Source organism: Ornithorhynchus anatinus, chromosome 16 (genome assembly GCF_004115215.2).
Source record: "Ornithorhynchus anatinus isolate Pmale09 chromosome 16, mOrnAna1.pri.v4, whole genome shotgun sequence".
Taxonomy (NCBI): domain Eukaryota; kingdom Metazoa; phylum Chordata; class Mammalia; order Monotremata; family Ornithorhynchidae; genus Ornithorhynchus; species Ornithorhynchus anatinus.
In genome coordinates this window covers 35,174,126-35,189,610 of record NC_041743.1, presented here as the reverse complement: position 1 = coordinate 35,189,610, position 15,485 = coordinate 35,174,126, and the positions used below count along the sequence as shown (strand labels likewise).

The 15,485-nt window shown below is 53.0% G+C and overlaps 1 protein-coding gene across 2 annotated transcripts; it reads left to right on the top strand.

Moving 5' to 3' along the window:
- Positions 1–4,460: 4,460 nt before the first annotated feature.
- On the top strand, positions 4,461–13,773 carry NOLC1 (nucleolar and coiled-body phosphoprotein 1). 2 transcript variants are annotated; one of them, XM_029081204.1, is made up of 14 exons: positions 4,461–4,618; positions 6,636–6,691; positions 7,783–7,919; positions 8,108–8,232; positions 8,543–8,711; positions 9,688–9,803; positions 9,925–10,075; positions 10,559–10,708; positions 10,875–10,940; positions 11,181–11,318; positions 11,450–12,043; positions 12,506–12,609; positions 12,746–12,838; positions 12,941–13,773. In XM_029081204.1, exons 1-14 carry the CDS (start codon positions 4,499–4,501, stop codon positions 13,097–13,099), a joined length of 2,178 nt encoding a protein of 725 aa, XP_028937037.1. In that variant the 5' UTR covers positions 4,461–4,498; the 3' UTR covers positions 13,100–13,773. The 2 variants fall into 2 exon arrangements, with proteins under 2 accessions (XP_028937037.1, XP_028937036.1); XM_029081203.1 differs by having other exon boundaries at positions 7,783–7,931.
- The last annotated feature ends 1,712 nt before the right edge of the window (positions 13,774–15,485 follow it).

Genomic DNA, 15,485 nt, shown 5'->3' with positions numbered 1-15,485 from the left:
CGTGCTTAGTACAGTGCTTTGCACACAGTAAGCACTCAATACCATTGATTGATAATTATGGTATTCATTAAGTGATTACCAGGTGTCAAGCATCAAGCACTGTACTAAGTGCTGGGGTAATCAGACAAGATGAATCCCACATAGAGTTCACAGTCTAAGTAGGAGGAAGAACAGATATTGAATCCCCATTTTGCAGATGAGGGAACTGAGGAATAAAAAAGTTAAGTGACTTGCCTAAGGCCACAACTGCCAAGTAGCGAAACGAAGATTAGAACCCAGGTTTCTGACTTCCAGACATGTACTCTCTGCTCACCCCCTCAAAAATATTTCAAAAATGGAGGCATTTTTGCCTGAGTCAGTCCTATCGTGAGAGAGCAGTTGGCAGTTCCAACTGTGGAATTGGAGGGGATGTAATGTTCAGGTAGCACTTTTTCCCTTTACAGCTGATGGCTACACGTGTGCTGCTTTCCACCATGGAGGCCAGTGAACAATTCCCAGCATCACTGGCCCGGAGTGAGATTCTGTAGAGACGTCACAGCCGGAATCAGTGATCCATGGACCCTTGGCCCAAGTTGAAGTTAGAACTGGGGCTGTTGTCCTCTGGATTCTGTACAGATTGGCAAAGGGGCCTGGAAGAGGGTGATGGAGGTTGGGATGGTGAGTTGGGCCAGTGGTTCCAGAGAGAGAAGCTAATATCTTCCTGATCTGGCCCAAACTGTGAAAAGCTGTGATTCCCCAGGTACAGCTCCACAAATGTTCCCCACAGTAAGCATAGGGGTGCAGGCAGGAAGCCCAGAGGTCATACCCAGCTACACATCTAGGTCACCTCCGTGGGTAGTTAAGAGGACACGGTCCTTAGCTGAATGGAGCCCTCTTCAATTTTGGTGGAAGTGAGGGCTGTAGCGGTGCCAGGAGGCTACATCTGGCCCTGGTAACACTTAGTCCTTGGGAATAGAGAAGCATTGGTTCTTTGAGCCTCTGGGTGCCCCCTGCACCGAGAAGGGAACCAGATAAAGCAAGCCAGGCTCTGTGCAAGGTGGAAAATCAAACCAAGCGGAACATCGAACAGAGAAGCAGCATGGCATAGTGGATAAACCACGGGCCTGGAAGTCAGAAGGTCATGTGTTCTAATCCTGACTCTGCCACTTGCCTGCCATGTGACCCTAGGCAAGTCATTTCATTTCTCTGCCTCAGTTGCCACATCTATAAAATGGGGATTGAGACTGTGAGCCCCACATGGGACAGGGACTGTGTCCAGCTTGATTTGCTTGTGTCCACCCAGTGCTTAGTACATTGCCTGGTACATAGTGCTTAGCAGATACCATGAGTACTGATGCCGTCCTCTCAGAATGTATACATGAAGCACAGGGGACAGAGGGTGCACAAGATGGTTCCAAATAAGTGAGAGTTGAAGAGTTCTAGGTGCCTGGGGCAACTTGAAAGAACACCACGTGGGAGCTGTCAATGCTGCTTACAAGGTCCCTTACCTGTGTCGAAAGGTAGAAGCCATCTAAGGCTTCAGTGGGGCTGCTTGATTAAGGGGCTAAAGGGGATATAGTTGGATTTTCCCAAGGGCTTTGACAAGGTTCTACATCAAAGCCTTTAAAAAAAAATAAATAACTGTGGAATTGGAGGGGATGTATTGTTCAGGTAGCAATTGTTTGAAAGAGAAGGAATAAAGGGTAGGGATGAATGACCATTTTTCAGGACAGATGTAAATTATTAGATCCTCCAGGGATGTGTTTAACAACTTTATAAATGATCTGAAAGACAGTGCAGTGAAATCACAAAATTTGTAGGTGACACTAAGCTCTTTTGGGTGGGAAACGCCATGAAGATAGTAATAAACTACAGAATATCTTGCAAAGCTGGGTGAGTGAGCTAAAAAATAACAGATGAGTTTCAATGAGAACGTGTGAGGTAATGCATCTAAGAAAAATATCCAAGATACATCTATGAAGCCGTGAGTCACAAATCAAGAAAGAGAGTTTGGAATCATTCTTGACTGCTTTTTTCAAGTCACTGTTCGAAAGAGCAGCAACAGCCAAAAAGGCCAACCGAATGTTGGGCCTCACTGATCAGCAAAGAGACAAAAAACAAAACAAAAGTTACCATTATGCCAGTGTAGGCAATCATGGCTCACCTCATCCTGGAATATTAGGTACTGTGGCTGTCAACTCAGGAAGGACATAGCACTTGGATGTTGTTACCCGGTGAGCAGGTGAGTGGAGAAATTGCTCACTAAGGCAGAGGTGGTGTCTACCAACTGCACCGTTCTCTCGCCGGTGCTTAGTGCAGTTTGACCTGATAGGCTCGAAACAAAATAATGGTATTTTTATGCTATTACCTTGGTTTGGGACTTCCCTCCCCAAATCAGAGGCAGTATGGTCTAGTGGAAAGCACACAGAACTGGGAGTCAGAAGACTCCCAGTTCTAAACCCAGCTCCACAACTTGCCTGTTGTGTGACCTTGGGCAAGTAACTTAACTTCTCTGAGCCAGTTTCCTCATCTGTAAAAATGGGCAGAAGATACCCATGTAGGACAGGGATTGTGCCTGATCCGTTTATTCCACCCCAGCACCTTGCACAGTGATTGGCACATAGTATATGCTCAACAAATAATATCTCACATCCCCAGATTTTTCCCAATTAATTTCCCACAAATCCTTTTGACCAACTCTAGCACTTATGAATTTATTATCAACCTCCTTAGCACTCATGCATGTCTGTCCACTCACTATTTAAAGGGTTAGTTCCTGTGGTCAGGGAATGTGTCACTGTTATTCTGAACTTCCCAAGCACCAAGAGGGCACTCAATAAATGGTACTTCTACTGCTATTTTATATACTGGGAAAAAAATGTCATCAGTGTTATCACCATCACCGTTAATTAACAACATTTATTGATTGCCATCTATGAGTCGAGCACTGCTCTGGGCACATGGGAACATAAAATTATAGCGCTGTGGGTTGTCCCTTTGGGACAAGGACTGTGTCCTGTTTTGTTTTTTTAAAAAGTGCTTACCTTATACCAGGTATTGTACTAAGCGCTGGGCTAGATGCAGTTTTATCAGGTTGGACACAGTCCCTGTCCCTCATGGGGCTCACGGTTTTAGTCTACACTTTTCAGATGAGGTAACCGAAGTACAGAGAAGTAGACTGTAAGCCTGTCAATGGGCAGGGATTGTCTCTATCTGTTGCCAAATTGTACATTCCAAGCGCTTAGTACAGTGCTCTGCACATAGTAAGCGCTCAATAAGTACTAAATACTATTGAATGAAGTCTATCTACCCCAGTGATTAGCACAATGTCTGCCCCTTAGCAAACACCTAATGAATAGCATGATTACAATAGCGGAAGGACGGGCAAATGTTACCACCTTGTTCCTTTCCTAATCTCCCCATCACCACTTTCCCCAACAATTAATCCATGCCTAACCTCACTCGATACACTCAAGATTAAAAATAAAAAAAATTGAAAAATTAATGTCATCTTAATTTGTTCATGGCTAGCTATATCCACGGAGAAGCAGCACAGCCTAATGGATGGAACCCGGGCCTGGAGTCAGAAGGTCATGGGTTCTAATCCCCACTTGGCCGCTTGTCTGCTGTGTGACCTTGGGCAAGTCACCTCACTTCTCACCTCAGTTCCCTCATCTGTAAAATGGGGATTAAGTCGGTGAGCCCCACGAGGGACAGGGACTGTGTCCAACCCGATTATCTTGTATCTGCTCCAGCGCTTAGAACAATGCCTGGTACATAGTAAACGATTAATAAACACCATTCTTCTTATTATAATAATGTTAGTATTGTTATTATTATTATTACAATAAATGCCAACGTTATTAGTTAAGAGCTTCCTATGTGCAGAGCGCTGTTCTAAGCGCTGGAGTAGATTCAGGATCATGAGGTTGTCCGACGTGAGGCTCCCAGTCTTCATCCCCATTTTACAGATGAGGTCACTGAGAAGTGAAGTGACTGGCCCACAGTCACCCAGCTGACAAGTGGCAGAGCCGGGATTCGAACCCATGACCTCTGAGTCCCAAGCCCGGGCTCTTTCCCCTGAGCCACGCTGCTTCCCTATTCAGGGCAAATGGCTACCCGAGCCAAATATTCTTCCTCATCCAATATTGTAGCACAGCTCAGGGCCGGAAACTTCAGACCATGTGGGTGTGACTGCTGCACACGCGGCAGCAGCAAAGCCGGCGGAATAAAGATCATTTCCCGGCGGAACGAAACGGGCGCCCTCGACCTCTCCTCTCGCGAGACTCTCCCTTTACCAAGATGGCGGCGGGGGCGCGGTCTCCACCTGCCCTTCACCAAGATGGCCTCCGAGTGGCGGCCGCGCCTTTACCAAGATGGCGCCGGCGGGGGCACGGGCGACGTTGTGTCCGGACGCCCCGCCCCTTCCGGTCAGTGACGCCAGCCCTCCTTCTCCCCCCTCCCTCCCCCGGCACGTGACGGGGGTGCGTCCGGGCCCAGTAACGTGTCTCCTCGGAGGATGGCGGATCCCGCTTCGCGCCGCGTGGTGCCCAGCGACCTGTTCCCGCTGGTGCTCAGTTTCCTGCGGGACAACCAGTTCTCGGAGGCCGCCAGCAAGTTTGCCAAGGCCGCCGGCTCCGTAGGTTCCCGGGGCGGCGCGCGCGGTGGAGGGCGGAGGGGGGGGGAGAAGCACGAGGGCGCCGCGCGGCACGAGGGCGGCGCGAGGACGGCGCGCGGCACGAGGACGAGCCGCGCGCGCGGAGGCCGCCGGGACCGTTGGTGGGCGGGGGGGGGGGGAGGTTTGGCTCCAAGCGGTCTGTTGGTTGGTAGGTTGCTCCCCCGAACGCTTAGCACAGTGCTCCGCGCTCCCCTTGCCGGGCCAGCGGAAAGAACCCCGGCTTGGGAGACCCAGGGCCTGGGTTCCAGTCCCGCCTCTGCCGCGTGACCGTGGGCAAGTCCCTCCTCCTGGCCTCAGTCGCCTCATCTGGAACATGGGGCTGAAGGCTGTGAGCCCCACGTGGGGCCACCTCCTGACCTTGCACGAAGTAAGCGCTTAACAAATTACCAACATTATCATTATTACCTACCCCCGTGCTTGCTCTGTGCCTCCGTGACCTCGTCTGTGAAATGGGGGTAATAATGTTGGTATTTGTTAAGCGCTTACTCTGTGCAGAGCACTGTTCTAAGCGCTGGGGGAGATACAGGGTCATCACGTTGTCCCACGTGAGGCTCACAGTGAATTCCCATTTTACAGATGAGGTAACTGAGGCACAAAGAAGTGAAGTGATGTGCCCACAGTCACACAGCTGACAAGTGGCAGAGCCAGGATTCGAACCCATGATCTCTGACTCCCAAGCCCTGGCTCTTTCCACTGAGCCACGCTGCTTCTCTGTGAATGAATGAAGAGTTGGTTGACCATTCCCTGCCCACAAGGAGCTTAGAGTCTAGTTCAGTCAGTCACATTTATCAAGCGATTGCTGTGTGCAGAGCACTGTACTGGAAAGTTCAGTACAACAAACAGTGACATTACCTGCTATACTGAACTCTCCCAAACGCTTAGTACAGTGCTCTGCACACATTAAGCACTCAATAAGTACTATTGATATATTAATGAACATACATATCCATAATTTAATGTCGGTCTAGACTGTAAACTCCTTGTGGGTAGGGCATGTGTTTACTGACTTTTATTATATTGTGCTCTCAAAGTGTTTAGTACCATGCTCCACACTCAGTAAATGCTCAGTACATCTGGTTGATTAGTAAGTACGATTGATCCAGCTCCCTCAGCAGGGTGGTCGGGGACAGTCAACCACTCTTTCCATCTTAATAATAATAATAATGATGTTGGTATTTGTTAAGCACTTACTATGTGCCGAGCACTGTTCTAAGCACTGGGATAAACACAGGGGAATCAGGTTGTTCCACGTGGGGCTCACAGTCTTAATCCCCATTTTACAGACGAGGGAACTGAGGCACAGAGAAGTGACTTGCCCACAGACACACAGCTGACAAGTGGCAGAGCTGGGATTCGAACTCATGAGCCCTGACTCCAAAGCCTGTGCTCTTTCCACTGAGCCACGCTGCTTCTCAAAATCTTTAAAATCCTACTAAAATACCTCCTCAGAGAGGCCTTCCCTGACAAGGCCCACACTTCCTTCCAGTCTGTGTCACCCAAGCGCTTGGATTTGTACCCCTTAAGTGTGTTGTTTTCATTTCTCTCCCACTCCCACAGCAATCAATAAATCAATCAGTGGTATTTACTGAGCATGTACTATGTGCAGAACACTGTACTAAGCGCTTGGGAAAGTACAATACAACAGAATTGGTACACGACACTGATGTACAAGTCCCTTTAGAATTTATTTTCATGTCTATCCAGTCTGAAGCTCCTTGTGGGCAGGGATCATGTCTACCTACTCTCCCAAGCGCTTAGAACAGTTCTCTGCATAAAGTGTTCAGTAATTATCATTGATTCTCTTTCCCTTCCTACCCTGAGGAGCTTGACTAGTGTTCTGTGGAGGGCAAGGCCAGTGTGTACTTTCCTGAGGGGACCCAGTGGGGGAAAGCATTCTATCAGTCAATCTGTAGTATTTCAAGTGTTGGATCCTGAATGGCTTCCTCACTTCTTCTCCCTTCACCTTTGTTTCCTGCAGACTTGCCAAGACCCCAACGCCTCTTCCCTCCTGGACATCTACGGCTACTGGCTCAAGTAAGTTGTGCCTCTACCATCTTGTCCGTTGCCTCTGGGGGGTTGCTGGTTTCCTGTCCAAACTAGGCTAAGCAAGGTAATTTAGCCTCCGAGTTCGATGGACAGTTGCCCCAGGGACTCCTAGCAGGAGGTCAATCGTATCCAGAGCCCAGGGTGGGTGAGGTAGAGGGGTCTAGTTTGGGCCGGTATCTCCCACTCTTTTCTGGCAGGGTTGCATTTGGATTTCCTCCTTCACTTAGCCACACAGCCCTTATGTACATATCCCGAATTCATTTATCAGTACTCATGTATGTCATCCCCTCTAGGCTGTAAGCCCCTTATGAACGGGGAACGGGTCTACCAACTCTGTTATCCTCTCCCAAGTGGTTAATACAGTGCTCTGCACATACTAAGGGATCAGTAAATACGATCGAGTGAATGATTCATGTGACCCCGCAACTGTTTGTTTGGGGTATGGGGTGAGTTGTAATAATAATTGTGATATTTATTAAGTGCTTAGTCTGTGCCAAGCATTCTGTTAAGTACCAGGGGAGATAGGAGATTATCAGACTGGCCAGTGTCCCCATCCCACACAGGGTTCACATTCTAATTGGTGGAAGAACAGGTATTGAACCCCCATTTACAGGTGAGGAAACTGCGATACAGAAGTTAAGTGACTTGCTCAGGGTCACCCTGCGAGGATTATTAGAACCCAGGTCCTCTGACACCCAGACCCTTGCTTTTGCCATTAGGCTACCCTGCTTCTCTGTTCCAAGGCTGCCATGACTACCATTTCCACAAGTTTATGAGGAATTAAACTTAAAACCTCTTGGAAATAAGGCACAGACACCCTTTCATGGTCCAGGCCACATATTTCTGGTTCCACGCACCAGCCTTTCCCCTCACTTCCCTTTCATTGAGCACTTTTCTGCCCCACAGGGCACGTGTTGACCTACGGGAGGGTGTGGGCGGATAATCTGGATTTCCTGTTGGGAACCCACCTGTTTTCCCTGCTCGGGGCCGGTCATTGCCCAGATGTGATGCTAGAGGGAAGTTACGTGCTAAAGTGTCTGTCCGTTGGGATAACCATGGTCTCTGGGCCCTCTCCGCAGGTCCCCAGAGGCTCGGAAGAGGAAGGTGGTGACCAATGGCCCTGCAGCAAAGAAAGCGAAGAAAGAGTCTTCCTCCAGCAGCAGCAGCAGCGAGGACAGCTCAAGTGAGGAGGAGGAGAAGGCGGCTGCCCCTCCAGGTAAAAAAACAGGTAGGTATAAAAGGTGCAGAAGACACGGGATTGGATTTCCTGAACCAGATCCCAAATGCCACCTCTCCCCTGCATCCTTCCCCCATTATGTGACCGCCTGGTCTACCCACCTTCTTGGCTCTCCCCACCCCTCTCTGGCTGGGTTCTCAGCGATTCTGGCCCTTTTCCAACTCCAGCCGCCAAGCAGACCGGTGTGCCCAAGCAACCTGTGAAGACAACCCAGGCGGCGAAGAGCAGCAGCAGCAGTAGCAGCAGCAGCAGCAGTAGTAGTAGTGAGGAAGAAGAGGAGAAACCCGCCCAGGTCAGTCTTCATTTGGGATTGGGGAGTGTCCTAGCCCCCCAGGCCAGGGTGGCACAGCGAGTACGGGACTGGGAGGAGAGCGGACTGGGTTCTTGAATGCTCTTTGGTTGGCCCTTGATGGCAGGACTCTGCTGCCCCACGGTACCCAACGTGGGAGGGGTATTCCAAATGTCATCAGATTTTTGTTTAGGGTCTTTCCCCATGGCTTCTTCCTGATGATCGGGCAGCTCCTCCCTCCCCTCCCTTCCGCTGGACTCCCTAACCCATGAAGCCCCAGCTGAATTCCTCCCCCTCCGCTCCCAACAAACAGAAAGGAGGCAAAACCCCAGCCAAGGCACCTGCGGCCAAGGCAGCCCAACCCCCCAAGAAGGCAGCGAGCTCCAGCTCCGACTCCAGCAGCTCTGACTCCAGCTCAGAAGACGAAGCTCCCAAGAAGCAGAAGCCGCTGGCAGTGGCGGCCAAAGCCCCAGCAAAACCTGGTACCATGCTCTCTTGGGGGACCCGGTAGTGATTGGGAGGGGTCAAGGGAGGAGAAGGGTTGGGGGCTTTCTGAGATCCACGCCTTGGCGGGTTAATGCAGGTCTCCTGCTGAGTTTCCTGCTGACCAGGACTAGAGTGGGGAGCAGGCCTTACTTGGGAGTGACGCAGCTGGACCCTTGGGACTCAGTGGGTATCCAGGCCCCCATACTGGGTGTCGGGAAGTAAGAGAAAGAGCGAGCCCAGAAAAATCCCCTGCAATGCAAATAAGGAGATAGTCCCAGCCAGTTACAGCCATAAAGAAATATAAAAGGTTTGGAGATTTAGAGAGGATGGAGAACTGAACCTGGTGGGGGTTGTGTTTATGGAGCTCCCACTGAACAGAACCCAGTCTTCTGTGCACTTGAGAAGTGCCAACTGGGAAAATGAGGCATTCCCTGCACACAGAGTTTTGACACTATTGGGGAGTAAAGGGGGGCTCTTATAAGAACACGTCTTGGGGGGGTAGAGTTTCGCAAGACAAGAAGGGCCTTAGCTCTCCGGGCCTCATTTATCCCTGTCTGTGAAGTAAGAAATCTGCCCTCCCTACCTCTTAGACTGCGAGCCTTGTATGGGATGGGGACCGTGTCTGATCTGATTACCTCGTGCCTACCCTTTCCCTTAGGGATGCCTGGTGCAGAGTAAGCGCTGAACAAATGGGAACTTTAGCATCACTACTTTTATCGAAGTTGGGGAGGAACCTAGTGTTTCTGGTGGGGGAGAAGGTGACTTCTGTGTGGAAGTCGTGAGTGGGTTCGGTTGGCTAGAGTGGAGAGCCAAGTGGTGTGTTGGGAGATGGGGGAGAGGGTGGTGCAGCGGAGAAGGCCAGGAAGTTCTTCAAAGTGGCAGGGGGTGCCGAGTCCTGGTTGAAGGGGAGCTGGGTTCCGTTGAGCTCAGCGTCCGGCTCCTCACCTCCCCGTTTCTCCTCCCTGGTTTCAGGAGCCGCCACCAAGGCTGCCCCCAAACTAACCAACGGCAAAGCCGGCAGTGACAGTAGTAGCGATAGCAGCAGTAGCGAGGACTCAGAGGAAGAGGAGGCGGCAGCCCCCAAGAAGGTAAGACAACCGTCCGCTCTCCACCTGGTGACCCCTCCGGCAACTCTAGGCCCCGACTCGCCCGAGGGTGGGAGGAGTCCAGCTCTGGGTGAGGGGCATCGAGTGACTGGTCTCTACTCAGGCTGCGGCCAAGAACGCAGCTCCGGCCGCCAAGAAAGCCGCTCCGGCCAAGGCTCCAGGGAAGGCTCGGGAGAGCTCCAGCAGTGAGGACTCTTCCAGCGAGGAGGAGGAGGAGCAGCAGCAGAGAAAGCTGGCGGCCAAGGGCAGGCAGGGTGAGTTGCCCAAGAGGGTGGCCCCATCCGTCCCGGGGAAGGGCACGATCAGGTGGAATTGGGTGAGAGGCCCCGGGCCGTGGTAGCTCCCAGGATTCCCTCTGCACTAAAGAGGGCAGCAGTGAGTCGCAGCTTGGGCCCAGCTCAGAAATAACCCGCCAGATGACCCCGGTTTGAGGGAGGCGAACTCTGCTCTGTGGTTCCCCCTCCGCTTTAGCTGTAGGCAGACAGGGATTAGGAGTGGGAGTGGGGGGTGCTGGCTGTAATGCTTAGTGTCTTGGAGACTTCTCTAGTCAGGTGGGTGGGCTGGCCACCCCCCACCCCTTACCTCCCTCAGGGTGGGACTAGGAGAGAAGGTGGAGGCTTGGCAGAGCCCCGAGGGTGAGTCCCGGGAAAGAATCCACTAGTCACCTCAGGAGAGTGGTTGAGTCTGGGCTCCCGGCTTGAGCGCCGTTCTGCTCCCTTTTCTCGGTCGATGCACAGGTCCCTACAGCTCAGTGCCTCCACCCTCCTGCCCCCAGCTGAAGAAGACGGCCGCCCCGCCTCCTAAGAAGAAGGCCGAGAGCAGCGAAGACAGCAGCGAGGAGGAGGAAGAGGAGGAAAAGAAGACGACAGCACCCAAGAAGACTCCTGGTGGGTGACGTTGGGGAGCTGACCTTGCCTGAATATTTGGAAGCTCAACAGAGAGCTTGTGGGGTGATCCTCTCATCTAAGGATTGTAACCGAGGATCGGGGAGCGCCTAGGGTGTTCTAAATCTTGGGGGCTGGAGTGACACTCAGCTGTTGGTCTTTTCTGCAGTTAAGGCTACACCGGCCAAGGCCGCACCTGCCAAGACCAGAGACTCCAGTTCTGATAGTGACTCAGGTGGGTGTAGCGGGGGAGGTGGGATGTGTTTGTGTGCACGCACTTCCACCGTCCCCTGAGAAGGAAGATGTCTGATGCAGCCAACTCTGATCTCTCCACCTGCTGCTACTAACACTACTTGTAAATACTATAAATACTATCGAATGAATGAAAGTAGTAGTAATTTTTGAGCATCACAAATACTCGTAGAGGTGCCGTGAAACTGGCTTAACCCAATAGTCTTTCTCTGCCAACTCTCAGACTCAAGTTCCGAGGAGGAGGAGGAGGAGGAGAAAAAGAAAACTCCAGGCAAACCCCTGGCCAAACCAACTCCGAGCAAGACAGCAGCCAAAGTGGTGGTGACCCAGAAGGCGGCCAGCAGTTCCTCAAGCAGCTCTGGTATGAAATTGGGCAGGGTGGGAGAGAGAGGGGTGAGGGGAGTGGGCAGTACCTAGCCTCGGGGCTGAAGCCGAGGTGACAAGTCCCTCTGACCAGTCAATGGTGATGCTCTTTGGTCTTCCCCTGCTCAGACTCAGACAGCTCCGAGGACGAGGCTCCGGCCAAGCCGGCCCCAGCCACCAAGGCCAAGAAACCGCCTGCACCAGTGAAAAAGTCTCCGGCCTTGGCTAAGAAAGAGCAGAGCAGCTCCAGCGAGGACAGCAGCTCCAGTAGTGAGGAGGAGGAGGAGCAGAAGAAGAAGGCCCCTGCAGGTCCCCCAAAGCCCAAGCCGGGGGCCAAGGCAGCTGCTCCAGGGCCCAAGCCCAAAGCCCCGGCCCCCAAGGCCAGCAGCTCCGACTCGGACAGCTCCAGCTCCAGCAGTGAGGAGGAAGAAGAGGAGAAGAAGCCGAAGAGCAAAGTCGGGAAGGCAGCGGGGGCTGTGACCCCCAAAGCCACTCCTGGAAAGAAGGCTGAGAGCAGTTCTTCTTCTTCTTCTGACTCCAGTGAGGAGGAAGAGGACAAGGGGCCAAACAACAACAAAGGGACCCCAGGAGGACGCCCCAGCCAGAAGCTCAATGGTACCTCTACGCCAGCTCCTCGGAACGGGAAGGCCCAGCCCGCTGGGGATGATAGTGAGAGCAGTGAGGACAGCAGCTCCGAAGAGGAGGACCAGCCAGCCAGCAAAGGTGTGGGTCCTAGAGCAAACTCTCAGGCGTGGCGGAACCTAGGGAGGGAGCAGGGGAGAAGGTGCTGTGTTGTGCATCCCCCTCCTACTATCGTTTTGTCCCAAATCCACTTCCTTCTAAAGCCCCAGGTTGGGAGAAGAGCCAGCAGGCGGTCACGGAAGAAGCGAGGAACCCCCTCTTGCCGTCCTCCGTCCTTACTCCTGGGCGGGGGACAGTGAGAGAGGGCGGTTGCAGGGAGTTAACCCCAAATGGTGGAATAGAATTCAGTCCCTGACTCCTACCCATCACTGTACTAACTGGAGTGGCCGCAGGCATGGCATGGGGCAGGGGAAAGGGCGGGAATAGGCAAGAGGAGAAGAGGGAAGAACGAAGGGCTGGGACAGCGGGTCGATCTACTCGGGGCTGAATGAACGAAGGGCTGGGACAGCGGGTCGATTTACTCGGGGCTGAATGGGTCCATAGGTCCCAGCCAGAAACAGAAGCTGAACGGAACTCAGGAAACAGAAACCCCCCAGGGCAAGAAGCTGAAGCCCGAGGCCCCCAACACGTTCCCCAAAACTAAGAAGGTAAGACACGAGAACTGTTCTCAGAAGGGAAGGGATAGGCGGAGGTGGAAGCGGGTCATGGCTCCCAGCCGGACCGGGAGACCTGAGGGTGTCAGGGGGACCAGCTCACCCGTCCCTCCACCCCTGGTCCCGACAGGCAGAGAGAAGGGCGTCATCCCCCTTCCGAAGGGTCCGGGAAGAGGAAATTGAGGTCGATGCCCGCGTGGCCAACAACTCCTTCGATGCCAAGGTGAACGGGGCCTGCTGGCAAGGGAGGGGGAGTGGGAAGGAGGAGCTCCCTCAGTGGGGGCAGTGGAAGTAACCGAAGGAGTCCATGGCGTGTCTCTTCCAGCGAGGCGCCGCGGGGGATTGGGGTGAGCGAGCCAATGACGTCCTCAAGTTCACCAAAGGCAAATCATTCCGGCACGAGAAGACCAAGAAGAAGCGGGGCAGCTACCGGGGCGGTTCCATCTCCATTCAGGTCAACTCCGTCAAGTTTGAGAGCGACTGAGCGGGGATCTTGAGCCACCCACCGGCACCTTCACCCCTCCTTCCCCCACCCCCCACCACCCTGAACTGCAGCCCCATCACCAAGAGACTCACGGATGGAGGGCTGGCCAGGGCCCTCCCCAAGGCTCTTCCGACTGGGGTGGGGGTGGGGCGGACTCTTGGGATTTGCCCAGGAGCCAGGGCTGCTCCTCTTGTCTCCCCCCTTCCACCTCTCTGGACTCTCGATGAGTCCCCCTTGAGACTGTCATTATTTGGGGTGATCCCAAAGGGGTTAGGAGAGTGGGGAATGGTGGGGCCAGACCCTGTCCTTCCCCCCCCACCCATTTGGCCTACGACAGCCTAGTACTGTAGCCACCCTCGCCCATGGACATTGAGGTTGGGAGTGGGAAAGGAATCGGGAAGCCGGGTGTCCTTGTTCAGCTGCCTGGCCTTCTTGTCCTGAGTGGGCATGGTCCCAGGGAGCCTGGAAGAGGGGCTGGAGAGCTGGCCACCGTGGTCAGGGGTCAAGCTCCCCTCCATGGCCCCAGACCTAGGCAGGGAAGGTTGGGGGTCTGTGGGATCCAGTTGGCAGGCAAGGGGCTCAAAGCTCCTCTTGTTCTCCTGTGTGTGTGCTCGTGTGCGCCAGATTCCCTGCCCTGTGCGGTTACAATAAACTGTCGTTGGCTTTTTACTAGGCTCGGGGCTGGCTCCCCTGTGCTGCTTGGAGCAGGGCTGGGGTTGGATGAGGCCCATCTCCTTCAGGGGTCAGGGCGAACAAAGCCCCACCACCCCTTCGGGAGCCTGCCCGCTAGGCCGTATCATTACAAGAAACCACACTTTCTCTCCTCTTCCTACACCTGGCCTTGGACTGTAGTCTGCCTTGACTGCTTAGGTCCCTCTTTTTCCCATGTCATCTTCCCTGCTAATGGTCAACCCTCACTAGAAGGACCAAGGGGTGTCCAATGCTCTCCATCCTCATCTCCTCGAGGAAGTTGAGATTTTTCTGCTGACCCATGGGGGTGAAAGCAGTGGTGGCTTAGATGCAGGCACTTCCTCAGAGGCCCTATCTTCCCACCTGGCCTCCCCCAAGAGGAAGGAAGTGAAGAAGAGCTCCGGGAAGGAGAGTAGAGGTTTACTGGGAAGTTGCATTGGAGGCAGGGTCTGCAGTGGGGGCACATGGACGACAGAAGAGAGACCAGAGTTGTTTTTGCTTGTGGAATCTTAGGGCCCATTGCCACCGTCTTGGACAACCCCCAGCTCAGTGCCAGGCCCTGGGCACTGAAGAACAGAGCGGAGTCGGGGCTCCTGCCTCTCTGCCCATGGAGCCCACAGTCATCCCGCAGGCCCCATTTTCCTTGTGTGCCTTAGGAGAACTGCTCACCCCCCACCAGCTCATCCCCTGGTAATGACACTACCAGGAGCGGGATGTCACACTGACAGGGCAATGGGTGCACCCTTGGCTGGCTGCAGGGGGGTGGGTGGAAGAGGAGCCCTCAGGTGCTGGGTGGTAGATTTCCTTTTCCCTGAATGGGAGGGAATCCTGAGCCAAACTACATGATTCTCTTTTCCCTGGAGCCTCAGCTGCCACTCCTCTGAGGGGAGGACCCCAGGGGCTGGGACTCGCTCAGTTCTAGGTACAGCCTTTGCCCTGTATTGCAACCCAAGTGGACTTGAGTTGTGGGACCTGAACTGTCACAGTCAATCGTATTTTTTGAGCACTTACTAATATTGAGGGCTTAAGATACTATAATTATGGTACTTTGTTATGCACTCGAGATTAAGGGCTTACCATGTGCCTGGCACTGCACTAAATGCTGAGGTAGGTACAAGCAAATGAGGTTGGACACCGTCCTTGTGCCACATGGCGCTCATAGTCTTAATCCCCACTTTACAGGTGAGGTATCAGGAACAAAGAAGTGAAGTGACTTACCCAAGGTCACACAGCAGAAAAGTGGCAGAGGCAGGATTGTAACCCAGTTCCTTATGGTTCTCGGGCCTCTGTTCTATCCATTAGGCCATATAGCAGAACACTATGCTAAGTGCTTGAGAAAGTACACTGTAACAATAAATGGACATTCCCTGTCCACAATGAGCTTATAGTCTAGAGGGAGAAGACATTAAATAAATTATTAGTAAATTACATAAGTGCAGTGGGGCTGGAAGTGGGGGGATGAGTAAAGGGAGCAAGTCAAGGCAACACAGAAGGAAGTGGGAGAAGAGGAAAGGAGGACTGAGTCAGGGAAGGCCTCTTGGAGATTGGTCTTAAGCTTTTGAAAGAGGGAGAGTAGTAAACTATGAGGAGGGAGGGTGTTTCTGGTCAGAGGCTGGAGGTGGGTGAGAAATCAGTGGAGAGATGAAATCAAGGTAGAGTAAGAAGATTGTCAGTTGAGCAAAGTGTGCAGCCTGGG

What these genes read in the sequence shown, in the direction of transcription:
- NOLC1 (XM_029081203.1), top strand. Translation starts at nt 4,499, where the DNA reads ATGGCGGATCCCGCTTCGCGCCGCGTGGTGCCCAGCGACCTGTTCCCG. An exon ending in ATCTACGGCTACTGGCTCAA is followed by an intron (nt 6,692 to 7,782) that starts GTAAGTTGTGCC and finishes CCCTCTCCGCAG; the next exon opens with GTCCCCAGAGGCTCGGAAGA. An exon ending in AGGCGGCAGCCCCCAAGAAG is followed by an intron (nt 9,804 to 9,924) that starts GTAAGACAACCG and finishes GTCTCTACTCAG; the next exon opens with GCTGCGGCCAAGAACGCAGC.